Genomic DNA, 16,351 nt, shown 5'->3' with positions numbered 1-16,351 from the left:
ACGGCGGCGCGTGTGCGATCTAACCAAACAAACAAACGAAAAAAAAGGTGGACAGTAATTAACAAAAGTGCATCTTTAAAAAAATAAATAAAAATGATAATTATTGTAATTAACACGCAATCAAATTCTCGTTAAATGGCTTCTTTATTTTTTTTTCTTCGCTCTTTTTTTTAAATAAATAAATAAATAAGCGAACAAGTATAAAAAGAGGAAATGCAATAAAATACAAACTGTTTTTAAATTAAGTGATAATAATAATAATTATTATTATTTGAGATCCGATGCAAGAATCAGATAAAAGACTGCGCGCAAATTAATGATCATTTTGTGGTGACACACGAAAATTTATGGCAGACTTTAAAGCGCACAACATTTGTGTTATTAGCAATAAATATTAATGAAAAATGTAAATAAATAATAAAAAACAAAAAAAGACGATTGATCATAAAAAAAAGTTATGGACTTTTATGGTGTGTAACAATCATCAATTCAAATCTGTGAATATTATTATTATAATTTGATCATAAAAATATCGCTTGAGGGACTTAAAAAAATATATTTTTTGAAATAATTAACAAAAATAAAAGTTAAAAATAAAAAATATTAAAATCATGGATATGTCAAGCACAATGACGAGCAGCAATTCGCTCAACATGCGACCATTATTTGGTGGATATCCATTTCAAGGTATGTATGTTGCTTAGAAATTGGCTTAGAAATGACCGACGGGAAGATCGTTTGCATGATCAACAAAAATTTTTCGAATTTTGAATTTTTTTTAAATGTTTTTAGTTTTCATTATTTTTCATTAAATTTAAAGAAGCAATCAAATATTTAAAAATCAAAATTTTTAATTTTAATAAAGTTTATCGAATTATTTTAAACAAAATTATCTTAAAAAATTCAAAAATTTAAGCTTTAAAAATTCTAAAATAGAAAAAGTTTTTTTCTGAGATCTTATTTTCCTGAATTCGAAAAATATTTTTTCTAAATTAAATATTTTTATACATTTTAAAGGTATTTTACAAATTTAAAATTTTTTAAACTCAAAATTTATTTAAAAAAAATATTTAAATATTTAAATTTAAAATATTTAAATTCTTGATCTTAACAATTTTTTCGGACCAACTCGCACAATTTATTAAAAAAAAAAACAAAGTTAAAATAAAAAAAATAATATTGGAACTGAGAGTAACTCAATAATTAAGTCAGTTAAAATTTATAAATAAATAAAAAAAAAATAATTATTTAAATAAAGGATTTTTTATTTTTTTAAAAATTAAAATAGACTTAATTTAAATTTAATTAAAAAAAATTTTAATACTTTAGATTTTGGATATTTTAAATAATAAAAATTTAAAATTATTTCAAAACAATTAATAAAATCCTAATTCGAAATTATATTACAAAAAAAAATTTAATCAATATAAAAATAATATAAATATCACCGCATGATCCGTATCCTGTTCATTAAGTCCATATAGCACATGCCACACTTTTTGATGCATATTTAACGAAACCTACATACATCTGTCAAGGAACCTCCACATTCAAAACCAGATCTTTTAATAACTGAAAAATATCACACATTTTCCCGAATAAAAGAAACTACTAAACACTCCTAATTCATTTTTTGCCTCTTTTCATCTTCCTTTAGAATACTGATTTTTCACGCACCAACCAGATGTTTGCTTTTACTATTAACTTCTTTTTTTGCTGCTGCTGCTATGCAGTTGTAATAAAAAAAATAAATAAATAAATGGCGTAAATGCATCCTAATATTAAGCATTGAATATTCTTTTTAAAGTTGATTAGATCAGGTCTGCTGATTCTCTTTTACTGCGTAAAAATTCTTCATTATTATCGATTACATAAAGATTGCTGCTACTTTAAACAACAAAAACAATTCTTCCTTTAAATCTTCTTACTTTGGACGAAAAAAAAATGTGTCATTTCGTTCCAGAATATTTGGATTCTATGAAGCAGCTGAAATTATTTTTTCAAAAAATCTAATCAATAATTTTTTTATCTCAAAATTTTTTTCAGGTCAGGGTCGTGTCAATCAACTGGGTGGCGTTTTCATCAATGGTCGTCCCCTGCCGAATCACATTCGCTTGAAAATTGTCGAAATGGCGGCAAATGGCGTGCGACCCTGCAACATTTCCCGTCAACTGCGTGTCTCTCACGGCTGTGTTTCCAAAATCCTCAATCGTTATCAAGAAACGGGATCCATCAGACCAGGTGTCATCGGTGGATCAAAGCCTCGCGTAGCTACGCCCGAAGTCGAATCGAGAATTGAAGAATTGAAAAAACAAAATCCCGGAATTTTCAGCTGGGAAATTCGAGAAAAATTAATAAAGGTGAGTCATTTTTTTTTATTTTTGCTTTTGTAAAAAAAAAATAATAAAAAAGTCAAACGCCTTTTTTGTTGTGGTCGATTTGATTTGCCTTAAAAAAAAGAGATATTTTTTAATATCGTGTTGTAATCCACTCACTCAAGTAAATATCAAGAATAGCCAGAAGCAAATCAAACAACACCACAAAAAAAAAGAGTCAAACGAATATTCCGTACCTTTATCGACAGATCAAAAAATCTTATAATCTGATTTGTGAGATGATTGAAATGTATGTTTGCATGAAAAATATTTTTTGTCTGAAGGCGACTTAAGGCACACGTTTCTTGTTTTTGTTGTTCTCTCGAACATTTTTTTTTTTGTATGCTAAACTGTAACTATTTTTCAAATTTATTTTTGATTTATTGAACCTCCAAGTCACTTAGACCTTTAAATTGATATTTTATGAAAAATTAAAATTTTATTCAACCCATTTTTTGCCTCCAGTCAAGTCTACATCAATTTCAACAATAATAAAAAGTCAAAAGCATTGACACAAAAATTACTAAAACTGCAATTTATCGATTTAACTTGAACAAATATCTTATCGTTATCGCTTAGATAATGTCACTTCATGTGCGACAACTGTGACTCACTTATCTTATCGCTTTTGGCACCTGCAAGTCGCGATTCACAAAGTTACGTGTCAGTTATTGCTAATATTTCCATCCATAAATATCTCTATTGTTGTCTCATATTGTCTTTTTTTGCGTCTAAACCTTTGATTTTAGTCGAACGATAATCATGCAAAGCATCAAGATAATTTTTTTCGCATTCTTAATTGTCACTGCGATGATATCTGCTATCAGTGCTGGCAAAATTAGTGAGGACGCACCACTTTGTGCATGTCCGATGAACTTGGACCCAGTTTGTGGCTCAGATAACGTCACGTATCCAAACATGTGTGCCTTGGAATGTCGTGCGGCATCGCGCAAGGGACGTAGTATGGGCTTGAAAATGGTCAGAAAAGGCGATTGTGACAAGGGATTGTGATTTATAAGCGAAATTTATGTGAAAAAATGAAATGGAAATTTTAATAAAATTGTGATTTTGGAAATAAATTTTGATTTGTATCTTTTTTATTAAATTTGTCATCGTTTCTAATTTAGGGACTCACAATAAAATTTTAGAATAAGTGAGCATTGGGATAATTTTTATAAATATATACCCGAATAAAATTTTTTAAATCTAAAAATTTTTTAAAATATATACTCGGCCATTTTTTTCAAAAAATTAAGAAAAAATATCAATTTAAGGTGAAAAAGTTTGGGAAATTTCTTAAATTGTTTTAGATAGTTTTTTTAATAATCTTTTCGGATAGAGAAAAAAATAAAAATTATTTCCCGGTAAGAACAACTTATTCTCCGGGTTCGATTAATTGGGTCGAAAATCTTATAAAATTTTTGAAAAGGGCGAAACTAATTTTAAAAAAATATTGTAAAAATAAAATTTTAACAACAAACTAATTTTTTTTAACTTGTCACTTTTTATGAAAAAATGCGATAAAATTGAAACAAATAAAATTTAATAAACAAATAAAAAATAAGAAAAAAGTTTTGAACAGAAAATTTTTAAATTTACGGATTTTTCTTTAATTTTATAATTTTTATGGGATTTTTTAAACAAAAACCATAATTTAAAAGAAACTCAATAGTTTTGTCCAAAATTTTTGAAATAAAAATGGCGGAGGGGAAATAAAAAAAATAGAAATACTTTTTTTGAAATGGTTTTTTTCATACAAAATGCAAAATTTTTAAAAATTTTTTATCTTTTATCAATATTTTTGTTGGTTTTGGTTTTTTACATTGATGTTTGTGCATTAAATATTGATTTAAAAACAATTAAAAAAAAAAAATATCATAAAAAAACTGTCAAAATTTTTTTGAAAAAAAAATTCAATAATTTTCATAAAAAATATTTTTTTAAGAAATTTTTTTGAAAAATAATGAATTTTTACCTTTTTTTTATTTTGTCCTATTGGATTTTCGAATTTAAAATGGGTCTCATTTGGAGCGGCCTAAAGAAAAATAAAATCGTTAATTAATCAAATAATTTAAATATTTTTAAATCATTTTTAATTTTTTTTTTATTCAACCACAATCAAAATCAAAATCTTTCATAAAAAAAAAATTATTCCATTTTTTAATTTTAGGAAGGAGTTCCCGATCCACCGTCAATTTCATCAATTAGTCGTTTACTACGGAGTGGCAGTACTGGCAAAGACGACGATGGACGAAAAGATTACAGTATTCACGGAATATTAGGTGGTAAGTGCTCTTTTTATGGCAACAATAAAATAAACAACGACAGAAAAAGTTACGCTAGAGATAATAATCAGCGACACATATTAACCCGATGACATCTTCATTTCAACAAGAGCACGCATGGGGGAGCAAAAATAAATAAACGGAAAAACTTTTTCAATTTATCACTCAGTTGACATGGAAACGCAGGCACACTTCTATTAAATTAACACAGGTGTCAATCACCATTGTCGCATGTGTTTCGTCATAGATATGGGAAAAATCAATGAAACAGCAGTGACATTGAACTTTCGGTATATTTTATCGTCTGCAGTTAGTTTTTCACAGTAATTTGTGTGCGATAACAGAACAATGCCTTTTTGTTTTCGTCCGTGACATAAGCTTCCATGGAAATTGTAGCTTCCATCGGTGCTTCGACTGGCAATTTAATCTGGTGTGTCACAACGTCGCCGTCTTTCACGGGACATTTTCCGCTTGTGAGTCCTTTGCATGCATCTTGATCTTCGGCCGGCACAAAATCAATTGGAATTTTAAAGCTTCCCAAGTAGGCGTCCACGTTGTACTTCAAAGACGACGAAGCAGCTAAAATTCATTCATGGAAACCATTCAAAAAATATTCGTTAAAGGAATAAGTTTATAAGTGGCTTACTGGTTTTGAAAGTTGTCGTTGTCTCCACAGACGCCCCATTAGTGATAGTGCAGGGATTTTTCTCACACAAACTATTGCTCGTCTCCATTGGCAATGGGGCATTGATGTATTTGCCTAGTTATGCAAACACAAAAGTTATTTTGATCTTTTTTATAAAAAAAAAAAATAAAATTCTTACATTCTTTGATGCCTTCCATGCCAAAGGCAGAGGCAACAAACAACGTTACCAATAAAATTGTGGCTTTGAACATTTTTATTTGTGAATCAACGGCAAATGTCAACAATCGACTGAGATTTTTATTACTGTACGTTGCTTTTTACCGATTTTTAGTTATCTAATGTTGTTTAATCTATTAGAATTATCAGCTTATCATAAAATAAAATTTTCCATTGAGACTTTGTTGTCAATGTCGTAATTTGCAAATTTACTCTTTAATTCGAAAGAATTAAATTTTTGTATTTTTTTTTAATTCGCAAAAAAAAATCTGTCATTTAATACCTCGTCTCATTCGGAAAAGTATTTTAATCGATTAAATAAAAAAAATTCAAAAGTACCGTGTAGGTGTCGAATATCAATAATTGTTATTGAAAATAGCCGCTTAATTGTTTTTTCCTCTCTCCCCTGGAATATTTTAGCATAAAATAAAAATATTTTTATAGGTCGAAAATTACAAGCAGCGCAGCGACCATTATTTTATGGTTTGGTATGCAAAAATTGTGGCTGAAATTTGTGTTCTTCCGACGAATATATTTTTTAATATTTTTTTTTTTTTTTGAAAAATTTGATACGTAAATATTTAAAAATGTCGAGTTTACAAAACAGAAAAGTAATTTTTTTAGTTTTTCAATCATTTTATGTCACAATTTTGTTTTTCGTAAAACTAATTTTTTTTTTAATAGTTTCTCATCTTAAATGTCTGAGTTCATTTTTTTTATTATTTTTTTTCCAAAGTTATAAAAAAATTAAAAAAATATTTAAATATATTCATTAACTTAAATTAATTATTTTAAAATTTATTTAATTGAAATAGTAAAAAAAATTGAAAAATACATAAAATTATTTTAAAAAATTTAATAAATTGAAAGGAAAGTTTAAATTAAAATTTAGAATAAAAATTTTTAAAATTCTCTCAATTATTTAATTGGTAAATTTTCAACAATTTTATGCTAAAATACTTATTTTTTTTAATGGAAATAAAATCTTTTATCATTTTTTTAAAAGACTTAAAAATATAACTTTTAAAATTTTACAACTTAAACATTTTATTTAATTTTTTTTATTAGAATAACAATATATGAGCGAAAAAACCTACGATTAAATTTTTTAAACACTCATCATTCTAATATAAAACTCCACTCCTGAATTTCTAATTCAATTTATTTTTCGAAAAATTTTATTGTGTACTCATTATTATTATTGTAACATAATTTTTTACTGCCAACTGCAATTTTATGGTCCATTTATTCAATAAATGAGAAAACATTAAATGCATTTATGTTCTTTTGGCACTGCAGCGATGGTTTAAAATTTCTTCAACAGAGGAATTTCAATTTGTTCATTTCTAAAAAAAGCACATTAAATGTCCTTTGAATTATTCCTTCAATTAAACCGCAAATGCATTTGATTTGCAATTCGATAACTTCGTCTTTGTTTATGAGCTTTCGGTTTTATTTTTAATTCTCACAGGAATTCCTTCGTTAAGTCACGAAGATTACATGTCATAAATCCCCGTAATCGGCTCCGATCAAATAAATTGTAACAATGAAGCATTAATAGTTGTAACGTAAACAATCACAAACAAAAAGTCAAAAGGACATCAGAGTCCTAGCCGCCTAATTCTATTCCCATGATATGTCAACTTGAAATCGAGTGCAGTGTACACAAAAAATTCTCCTTTAAGATTTGGGAGAAGAAAGAAAAATACAAATGTTTTGTTATTATGTTTTTTTTTGTCCACTTGTTTGTATTCATTAATGTTACTTGTGTTTATGTATTTTTTTCGCACTTGTGTTATGTGAAATAAGATACGAATCGCAATGACACAAAAATGATGTCCTTTTTTGTTTGGCATACAAAAAAAAATTGGACTTTGTAGAAAAGAGGGTCAATTTTAGAGGTAAAAATTTGTTTTTGCTCTAGCGGTGACAGTTTTTTTTTTGTTTTTTAAAAAAAATATTCTGGTAAAAAACGAAATACAAAACCTCCTAAATATAAAGGCGTGCTACAATAACACCATTAACCATTGTTGTAATATTTTTTTTTTTGCAAATACCAAACAATAAAACGTCATAATAAAAATAATGAAGCAAGAAGAAAAACGTCCAAGTGTCCCATTATTAGATAAAATTTATTAAATTGGTAGCTTAAATGAAAATATTATTATTATTGTTATTTATAAATGATACACAGAAAAAGAGTGCCGAAGAATTGAAACAAGTAATTTATTTTTCTGCCTTTCAATTTTATTCTCTAATTTTTACACGTTGTCCAAGTGATAAATTGATATAATGCGCATTATTCGAACTTGCCTGCCTGCCTTAATGCACCGCAAATTTGTGTTCAGAAGTGTCAACTTTTACAAAAACATCACAAAGGCGTGTGTTATGTTGTTCCCGAAAAAAAAACATATAAAGGAAAGAATAATATCAAACATACCGAAGTCACATTATAATGAAATGAAATATAAAAACGGTCGGCGTCCTTTTTCACTGACTCATATTTTCGGTGTTTTTTTTGAATTTTGAGACTTTCTGTGTGTAAATGATCGAGAAAGAAAAGTCGCTTTTTTAATTTATCAATAATAATAAAAAAAATATATATAATTCTTTTTTCTGTCTGTCGTTTTCTGAGTCATTTAAAAATTATTTTTATTTATTATTTAATAATATTAATAAAATAATAATATAATAATAAAGAAATGTGATACATCCGATTACATGGATCCGCGTGGAGTGTAAAAGGGAAAAAAATACCAATCAAGGCGACCAACCAACTTTTATCACTAATGGTGGTCGTCGTCAAAATCTCTGTGCTGTGACACCAAAATATTTATTTTTTTTTGTAGGTAGCACAGCGACAAGCGTATGCAATGGCATTATAATATATGTCATCAATTATTGATGCATATCAGGAGAAGAAAAAGACTTGAATAAAATATATATTTCTTGAAAGCGCACGAAAAAAACGACGTTAATGCAGGCAGCTGTATGGGCGGGATTTATCTGTCCTTCTGAAATTTTGCCGTCGTCGTTCCTTTGCTTTATTAGTAGCTTTTGTAGGTAGCCGATGTCGTTGATCACAATTGTGACTTTCAGGCGTGAAAAATTAATTGAAAAATCTTCTAGGTACAAAAACAAACTTTTTTTTCGCAAATTCCTAGAAGATTTTTTTTATGTAAGAATTTAATCCCGGAACACGTGGCTAGTAATCCAGTTTACTCGTGAAATAATAATAAAAAAAAACTTTCGTCGGATTAAATTGCATCTGAAAATCAACCAACCAACGCTAGATTCGCTTCTAGAAAAAGTTACAATAAAAAATAATGGTCCATTGTTAGATTTCATCCAACAGAAATCGTAAACCATTACGACAGCAAAAGGATTAAAGTTTCAAAGAATCGTTCAAAGGGTGGTCTATAGGGCTTTAACTACGCAAAATATTAAAAAAAAATCCCGCACAATAGTTTTAATTGACGACATTTTTTACGTACACGTGTAACAGAAAAAAAAACAAGTCGACTTTTAATTGAAATTCTTTCATTTTTTTTCCTTCCTACGTTTTTGAAGAATGCTTTCCATTGACAATTTCAATCATACTTTTACAAGTTTTTTAATTCAATGAAATCATTCATGCACTTCACGTAGTCAATCAATTAAAAATTTTGTGTAAATCATCGTTTGACAACAATGCTAAGCCGACGTAGGAGGTATACTACCTAGCAATAGTTCACCAGCATTTTTCATCGTCTCTATATGTAAAACCAATTATAAGAGAAAACAGTGAGATTCAACACGAAATAAAGACGTGCGTTACTGAATTTTACCTTTCGGTTTCTAGCGTCGGCATTTTTTTCTGTGTTCATTTCCATATTTTTATCGAATTGATTAATCAAGATCTCGATCGATTCTCGCTGGAGAGAAAAACTAATAATAATTAAATTATTCTATGAAGATGAGCATGGAAAGAAATAAAAATGTAGATCAATATGTGAAAGATGTTACTCACTGGCAGTCGGAAGCAGGGTTGGTAAAACTTTTAAGTCAAAACTTATTGATCTTTTACTTTTGAGCTTAAGAATAAGTCAAATGTAATTTAAAGCTTTTTAATTGTTATTGAATGTCTCTGAAAATATGCTTACGAGTCTTAGGATTTTAAAAAAGGGGAAAATGGTGCGATAGTTTGGGATTTGAATAACTTCATTGTGATCGATTGTAATTAAACTTTGTACGGGACCGTTTTTTGAAAGTGATGAGACTCTTCTAGCCTCGTAAATAGACCTAAAGCTCTAATTAAGCTAATTTTTTTCCCCTTTAATTAAATTTTTTATTGCTCTGACACTACGTTCCGCATTTAATTGTTCATTCTTTGTCCTCAATACTACTTGTGACATACAGTATTTGTCGCTGCTTATCAAATTAAACAGAAATTTGGCCAATATAGATTGACATTGGTTCTTTCAGAAATTAGGATGTGAAGAAAAACGCAGTACACTTTTAGTCGGCTAGCCAAAGATGACCTTTTAATGAGTTGACAAGGCGTGGATAAAAGTGAGAGCACAAAACTACAAAATGAATAGACAAGTTTGTTTCCTTTCCAGAGATTGTATCAGAATTATTATGCTTCAGATTTTACAAAAGTGTATGGTTCTGTAGACGTAAGAATCTTTAATGTTCCTTAGTTGGTGGCTTGCAAATCCAATTATTGTATTGATTTCAAGAATGTATTGATTTTGAGACAGAGCTAAAATTCGTAATCTGCTAAAATCAAGCTTGCGTTTCTGAATATATGTCCGTAAGAGTTACATTAGAGTTTAAGTTCAAATCAAAGTTTTCTCAGCCCTGGTCATCGAAGAATTTTTTTCCTTGAGTAATTTGCACGCCTCATCGATTCAGAAAGATTAGTCCACGACTAGATAGTAGCGCTTATAACAGCAACATGTATAAGAGACCGTTTCAGTATAGATGCTCCTCTTCTCCTCACCTACTAAACCCAATTAATTCACCTGTATTTTTATATCATTTTTATTGATATTTATGAAAATGAGGCGTTTAAAATTTAAATTTGTCGGAAGACTTTTTTGATCATCGTGCACCAGTCGTCGAATGATCAAACAAGATTCCCGTCGTGTTATTGTCGTTTAGTGAGCTCTTTTTTCATAAAAAAAACTGTAGAATGGAGAGAGAAGAGCTGCCGAACACAATTGGCTTCATGCACGTTCAACGTATTTTTCATTGACTGAAAACTGCCACATCATGCATCGAATATTTTGAATGAATTCTCGGTGTTTGTTTGCAAACACATCTCTTGTTGTTATTATTCAATGTTCACCACTATTCAACTAACACCTTGTCCAACACAAACAAATGTAATGACCTTGCAATTGTAAATTTGTAATTTTTTTGTGTGTCTCTTGCAATTGGACCAAAGATTCCTTGCAAAAACAAAAATTGAACAACTTTCTTTATTTCCTGTTCATGTTAAACCATGACTTGACAATAAATTTTTCAGCTCTGAATGGAGCATTGTTTATACGCCTTGTGCACTCTCTGCTCTTATTTTGTCTTTTTTTTTATCAGCAAAGCACCATGAATGAAACAAACGTCGTACCGCATCCTTTATTCACATGTTTACGACAAATAAAAGGAATAAAACAGTGTGCGGTCTCTATTTGAGCTCATTGTGTATCAGGTGTGATTTACATTTTTTATCCTTTCAGTAAAAAAAATGTTATTCGGCATTTTCATGTAACTTGGTGCAAAAGGAAGACCGACCAATGTTTTGAAATTTGCTAATGACTTTTGTTTTCACGTAAAAAATAAACAAATACGCCAAAAAAAATTCATTCATAGTTTCAGGTGTTACTTAACTTTTTAGCGTTATAAAAAAAATCTAGTTTATGATTATGTTAAAAATCATAAACTAGATTTTTTTGAAATCTTGAATGAATATTTTTGCCGCGTTCATTTTACACCAATTTGTGAAATTTCGTTAAATCCCAGACGGAATGGCACCGAAAGCGGATACTGCAAAAGCCAGTTAATTTTAGCAAAAAGGAAGTCAAAATCTAATCAGGTCACACACAAAACAAAGCTTCGTAACATACTTCCTTTCCGTTAATAAATCCCGAGGATATATTTCATCCTCCATATCTAATCTTCTACCTGTTTCATTCCTTAAATATTTACGTAAACTTAATCTCGTCTTCAATTATATAATTTTATGTCATTATAATCCAGGCTATTCATTCCTCGTACCATGCGTTTTTGTGTGAATCGTTCCCTGATGCCTCTCTGTCTGCCTCGTTCAACTTCATGCTCTGACTTTTATTTCCATTATTCGTCTGCTACATTTCACAACATCTCAAAATATGCTATAATGATGATGATCGCATAAAAGAATAGTAAGTCGTGTGTGTACAAAAGGTTAAAAGGTGTAAACATTTGTACGAACTATACTTTGGATTGACTGAGAGCGGTACCTTTTTTTACACACACACAAAACTTTCGGCAAAGACGCAATCGTTTCATCTCTGACGCACTTTCTTCTCGATTTTTTGTTCCTCAAATAAATAGTCAACCGAGATTTTTCTTGAGGTATTAAAGAGATATAGAAATGGTGACGTTTGTCCATATGGCAATGCGATTTTTGACGTAGGTTTTTTTTCTTTCGCACGCTTATGGCCGTACCCTTTTTTTGCATAAATTCCACTGTATCCACCGACCTACCTCGCTCATTCATAATGTAACAAATAAATTCAACACGAAAATTCCATCACGTAAAATATGGTAAAAATGTTGTTGTAGGTCTGTCTTACGGATCTCCTCTTCTTTCTTTAAAATGTTGGGGATTCGTTCTTTTTTTTCAAGCAGATTTCAGATGAATTCCAGGAATGCAACAAATGGATAGTAGGAAAATTTTTCAAGTGTGTTTTCTAGGCTTTGAACTTTAAATGTTCTTGTTCTTGGCACTCCGTTTATTTATTGTCAACCTGTGTGTGTGTGTTTTTTCTCTCTTAAAAGTACGTTTAATTGTTTTTATTTTATAAATAAAAGTACATAGAAAAATATCAAGATAGTAAACGTAGGTAGAGTTCGTAATTAATAGTTTGTGCATTCTACGCCGCTTACTAAGCTGATTTTTTCTGTTTTTGGTGCAAACATTTATAAATGTGAAAAATGATTCAAATTAAAAATTAGCAAAGGAATTACTTTTTTAGTCATTTAAAGACAAAAAATTCTAAAAACATTTTTTTATATTTTTTTTAACAATTTTTTTAATTTTTAAAGAATTCTTAAAAATTTAAAAAATTCTCGAAAATTTTTCGATATCGAAATTTCTTTAAAAAAAAATCGAAGTCAAATATATGAATTGAAAAAATTTCGATATCTAATTATTTAAAAAATTTCGACAATTAATTATTTTTGATACCTAAAAAAATTAAAAACTTAAAAAAACTTATTTTTTAATTTCGAACATTTAATTTTCAAAATAATTTTATTTGATTTAAATTTTTTATCATTTATTTAAATTATTTGAATCAAAAAAAATCATGTTCGAAAATAAAACGTTCGAAATTGAAGCATAATTAAAAAAATTATTTATTTAAAATAATTAAATTTCGAAATTTTTTAAAAAATATAAAATGTTTTCAAAATTTTCACAAAAAAAAATAAATAATTAAATCTCGTCTCCTTAACTAAAAATACGAATTTAATCAAAACATTTTGAAGGCAATTCACTCGCTTAAATTTCGATATCGAAATTTTTATATAAAATTTTCGAAAAACAATTTTTGAATCAAATAAAATAATTTTCGAAAATTAAAATTTCGAAATTGTAAAATAATTTATATTTTTTTTATCAAAAAAAAATATTTGTCGTCATTTAAATTTCTATTTTTTCCAAATTTTTTCCACAATTTTTGACTTTTTTCAAAGAGGCAAAGAAACTTAAAATAGGAAAAATTCAAGAGTTTCAATATTTTTTAATATCTGATTTAAGATGAAATTAATTTCACTAAGTTTCTATTGTTTTTTTTTCATAAGTTGCAAAAAACAAACTTTCCACTATTTGCTAACGAAAATAAAATAAAAAAAGTACATTTAATAAACTACCATTAAATATTTGCCGAGCATCTTAGAATACAAATTCGAGACAATAGAAGCATGCATCTTTTGTGTAATAAGAGCAATATAAATTTATAACCGACAAGAAGATTTGTTTAAAAATACCAATAAAAAAATTGTGTCCACAACTCTCTACAAATAACATTCACAATAAGTTTTTCTATGAAATCACTCATAAAACTACTAACCAGCTTGAGTCCCATTTTGTCCGAAAAAAAAACTTTATGACTCCTTTATTTTTGTGACACTTTGACTCTGGCACAATATTATTACCAATAATGAAATTCAAAACCACTGAGATGTCGCAAAGGATGAAAAAAAGTCAGTAATAAAAATGTAGATCATAAAATCGAACTGTTCACATCTGAATGCAATAAAAAAAGTTTCGGTTTCGAATTCTATGTGAAGCGGCTTCTTAATTGTAGTTTCTCTCATAAAATTCTGGTTAAAAAATCAGAAGTCATAAACTTTGACATAATATGGTCAATTCAATCCAATTGTTCAAAAATCTTGAAATTTACTGAAAAGTGCCGAAAGTTTTGCTTGCGAGAAATGCAAACTTTTTTTTTAATGATATATTTCATGTTTATCTTGAGCGAACAGAGTCAAGTCATTCATATGAATAAAGTTTGCTCAAGTTGCATGAAATAAGTTATATTTCGTGATGATGATGATGACGATGATGCGATAGCGAAGAGGCGAAAAATAAATAAAGGATATGAGGAAAAAATCAGTCATCCAAAAAATTGGCAAGGCGGTTACTTTTGACCTTTTTATGAGCAAATAAAAGTTTCCAAGCAACAAGTATCGTGAAAATTGGAAAACTTTTTGTTTGTCATAAATTTCTATTTATATCTCGTCACATCCTTTTTCCATAAATTTTTAATCAATCCTCGTATTTTTCGGTCCATACGTCATCATTATTAGTTCCGTATCGTTTTACCAAAAAAAATCAAGTCAATTTGCCGCTGCAACACACACACGCTGAAATTGGTGTGCGGTCCCGGTTTTTACTTTCCTTTACCTAATCAAGCAGAAAAGCATAATCAAAGAAACACATAAAATAAAAACAAATATAACAGACATCTTGTCAACTCCATATCATTAATTACAAATCGAGGAAAAAAAATTAACGAATATGCGTCACTATTCGGCATCACTTTTGAAATGGAAAATCGGGGGCGTAACCTACAAATGCCACATTTTTAAATACATTAATTTCATGCCGCAGACGATTTTTTTGTTTGAAAATGTGCCGATCGTTTCACACGTTTACTCGGTCACCCGCTTTTTAACTTTTTTAATCATTTCATTTATCGGGAAAATTTCTACCCCACACACTTTGTGGCGGAAGTAGCGACTTTTAATTTTAATTAGACAACTAATAATTTTTTTTTATTATTTCAGGAAAGGGATCCGATTCGAGTGACACGGAATCCGAGCCAGGTATCGTTTTGAAGCGGAAACAGCGACGTTCCCGGACGACATTCAGTGGCGATCAGCTTGAAGCACTGGAAAAGGCATTTGCTCGCACGCAATATCCCGATGTCTATACTCGTGAGGAACTCGCTCAAACCACAAATTTAACCGAGGCACGTATCCAAGTGTGGTTCAGTAATCGTCGGGCACGTTTACGCAAACACTCGGGCAGTGCAATGCCACCCGCAGGACAACTTTCCGCCGGAATGTCGCAATATCCGTCGGCAAATGATGCATATCAGATGGCTGCCAGCTACGATTTGATGTCACAAAGTCAGAATGCATTCGCGTCTGGCTTCCACAATGCAGCGGCGTTCAATGCGCAAAATTACGCTGCAAGTTCCATGCATTTCCAACAAGGCATGTCAGGTAAGATTTACTAAAAAAAAATTAAATTTCATTAAAAAAATTGAAATTTTTAATTTTTAACAGATTACAAATTCATGGAAGACTTTGTGAAGCAAAATCCAGCATCGTCGCATCTCGATAAATTACCGTCCCCGTCACTCGGAGAGAATTTCCCAAAATTAGCGAATGAGCCGACAACAGGATGGTCTGCGCAATACTCATCTCAAGCACCGTATGGAGCAGCAGCAGGCAGTGCAGTTAATTGTACTTCAGCTAACGACTATCATCATACGATGCAACAACAATATCATCATAATAACCCGTTGTCAGTATCGTCCGCTAAATATTGGTCATGAGTTTGAGTTTTTTCTTTGTCCTAAAAATGTTACTATTTAAATTTAGTTTTTATTTTTTCGAAAATACTCGTAAGTTAAGGAATATTAAAGTATAGAATTGCCTTCAAAATGCTTTGATTAAATTCGTATTTTTAGTTAAGGAGACTAGATTTAATTTTTTAATTTTTTTGTCACAAAATTTCATATTTTTAATATTTTTTTGCGATTTTTTCATCGTTCAACGATTATTAATTTTTTTTTATGATTTAAATATTTTTTTAAAATTAATTAAAGCTATGTTTTTTTTTAGAAAATTTGATAAAAATGCAAAAATTTTAAATATTAAACTTTTTTTAAGAAGATAAACTAGTTTTAAACGCAAATAAAAAAAAACTTTTTCGAATTCACTCTTAATTGAAATTTATAGAAAAATCAATTTTTGTCACATAATTTCAAAAAAATCAAAGTTCAGTCCATTTTTTTGTATAATTTTAATAAAAATTTATTTTTTTTTTTTTGAACTTTTCACACAAAAAA

General features: G+C 29.0%; 2 protein-coding genes across 2 annotated transcripts; one reads left to right on the top strand and one right to left on the bottom strand.

Moving 5' to 3' along the window:
* The first annotated feature begins 611 nt into the window (after positions 1–611).
* LOC134833836 (protein gooseberry-neuro) lies at positions 612–15,920 on the top strand. The gene is made up of 5 exons (XM_063848335.1): positions 612–687; positions 2,047–2,360; positions 4,546–4,660; positions 15,060–15,500; positions 15,564–15,920. Exons 1-5 carry the CDS (start codon positions 612–614, stop codon positions 15,833–15,835), a joined length of 1,218 nt encoding a protein of 405 aa, XP_063704405.1. The 3' UTR covers positions 15,836–15,920.
* On the bottom strand, positions 4,935–5,617 carry LOC134833916 (uncharacterized). Its single transcript, XM_063848457.1, has 3 exons — positions 5,485–5,617; positions 5,307–5,420; positions 4,935–5,239 (listed from the first exon to the last, which is right to left on the bottom strand). The coding sequence occupies exons 1-3, from the start codon at positions 5,555–5,557 to the stop codon at positions 4,971–4,973; spliced, it is 456 nt and encodes a 151-aa protein (XP_063704527.1). The 5' UTR covers positions 5,558–5,617; the 3' UTR covers positions 4,935–4,970.
* Positions 15,921–16,351: the final 431 nt, after the last annotated feature.

The sequence above is a fragment of the Culicoides brevitarsis genome, chromosome 1 (assembly GCF_036172545.1).
Source record: "Culicoides brevitarsis isolate CSIRO-B50_1 chromosome 1, AGI_CSIRO_Cbre_v1, whole genome shotgun sequence".
NCBI classification, from domain to species: domain Eukaryota; kingdom Metazoa; phylum Arthropoda; class Insecta; order Diptera; family Ceratopogonidae; genus Culicoides; species Culicoides brevitarsis.
The sequence above is the reverse complement of the archived record's forward strand: the minus strand, read 5'-3'. Positions and strand labels throughout refer to the sequence as shown.

What these genes read in the sequence shown, in the direction of transcription:
- LOC134833836 (XM_063848335.1), top strand. Translation starts at nt 612, where the DNA reads ATGGATATGTCAAGCACAATGACGAGCAGCAATTCGCTCAACATGCGA. An exon ending in TATTCACGGAATATTAGGTG is followed by an intron (nt 4,661 to 15,059) that starts GTAAGTGCTCTT and finishes TTATTATTTCAG; the next exon opens with GAAAGGGATCCGATTCGAGT. An exon ending in TTTCCAACAAGGCATGTCAG is followed by an intron (nt 15,501 to 15,563) that starts GTAAGATTTACT and finishes AATTTTTAACAG; the next exon opens with ATTACAAATTCATGGAAGAC.
- LOC134833916 (XM_063848457.1), bottom strand. Translation starts at nt 5,557, where the DNA reads ATGTTCAAAGCCACAATTTTATTGGTAACGTTGTTTGTTGCCTCTGCC. An exon ending in CATGGAAGGCATCAAAGAAT is followed by an intron (nt 5,421 to 5,484) that starts GTAAGAATTTTA and finishes TTGCATAACTAG; the next exon opens with GCAAATACATCAATGCCCCA. An exon ending in AACGACAACTTTCAAAACCA is followed by an intron (nt 5,240 to 5,306) that starts GTAAGCCACTTA and finishes AATGAATTTTAG; the next exon opens with CTGCTTCGTCGTCTTTGAAG.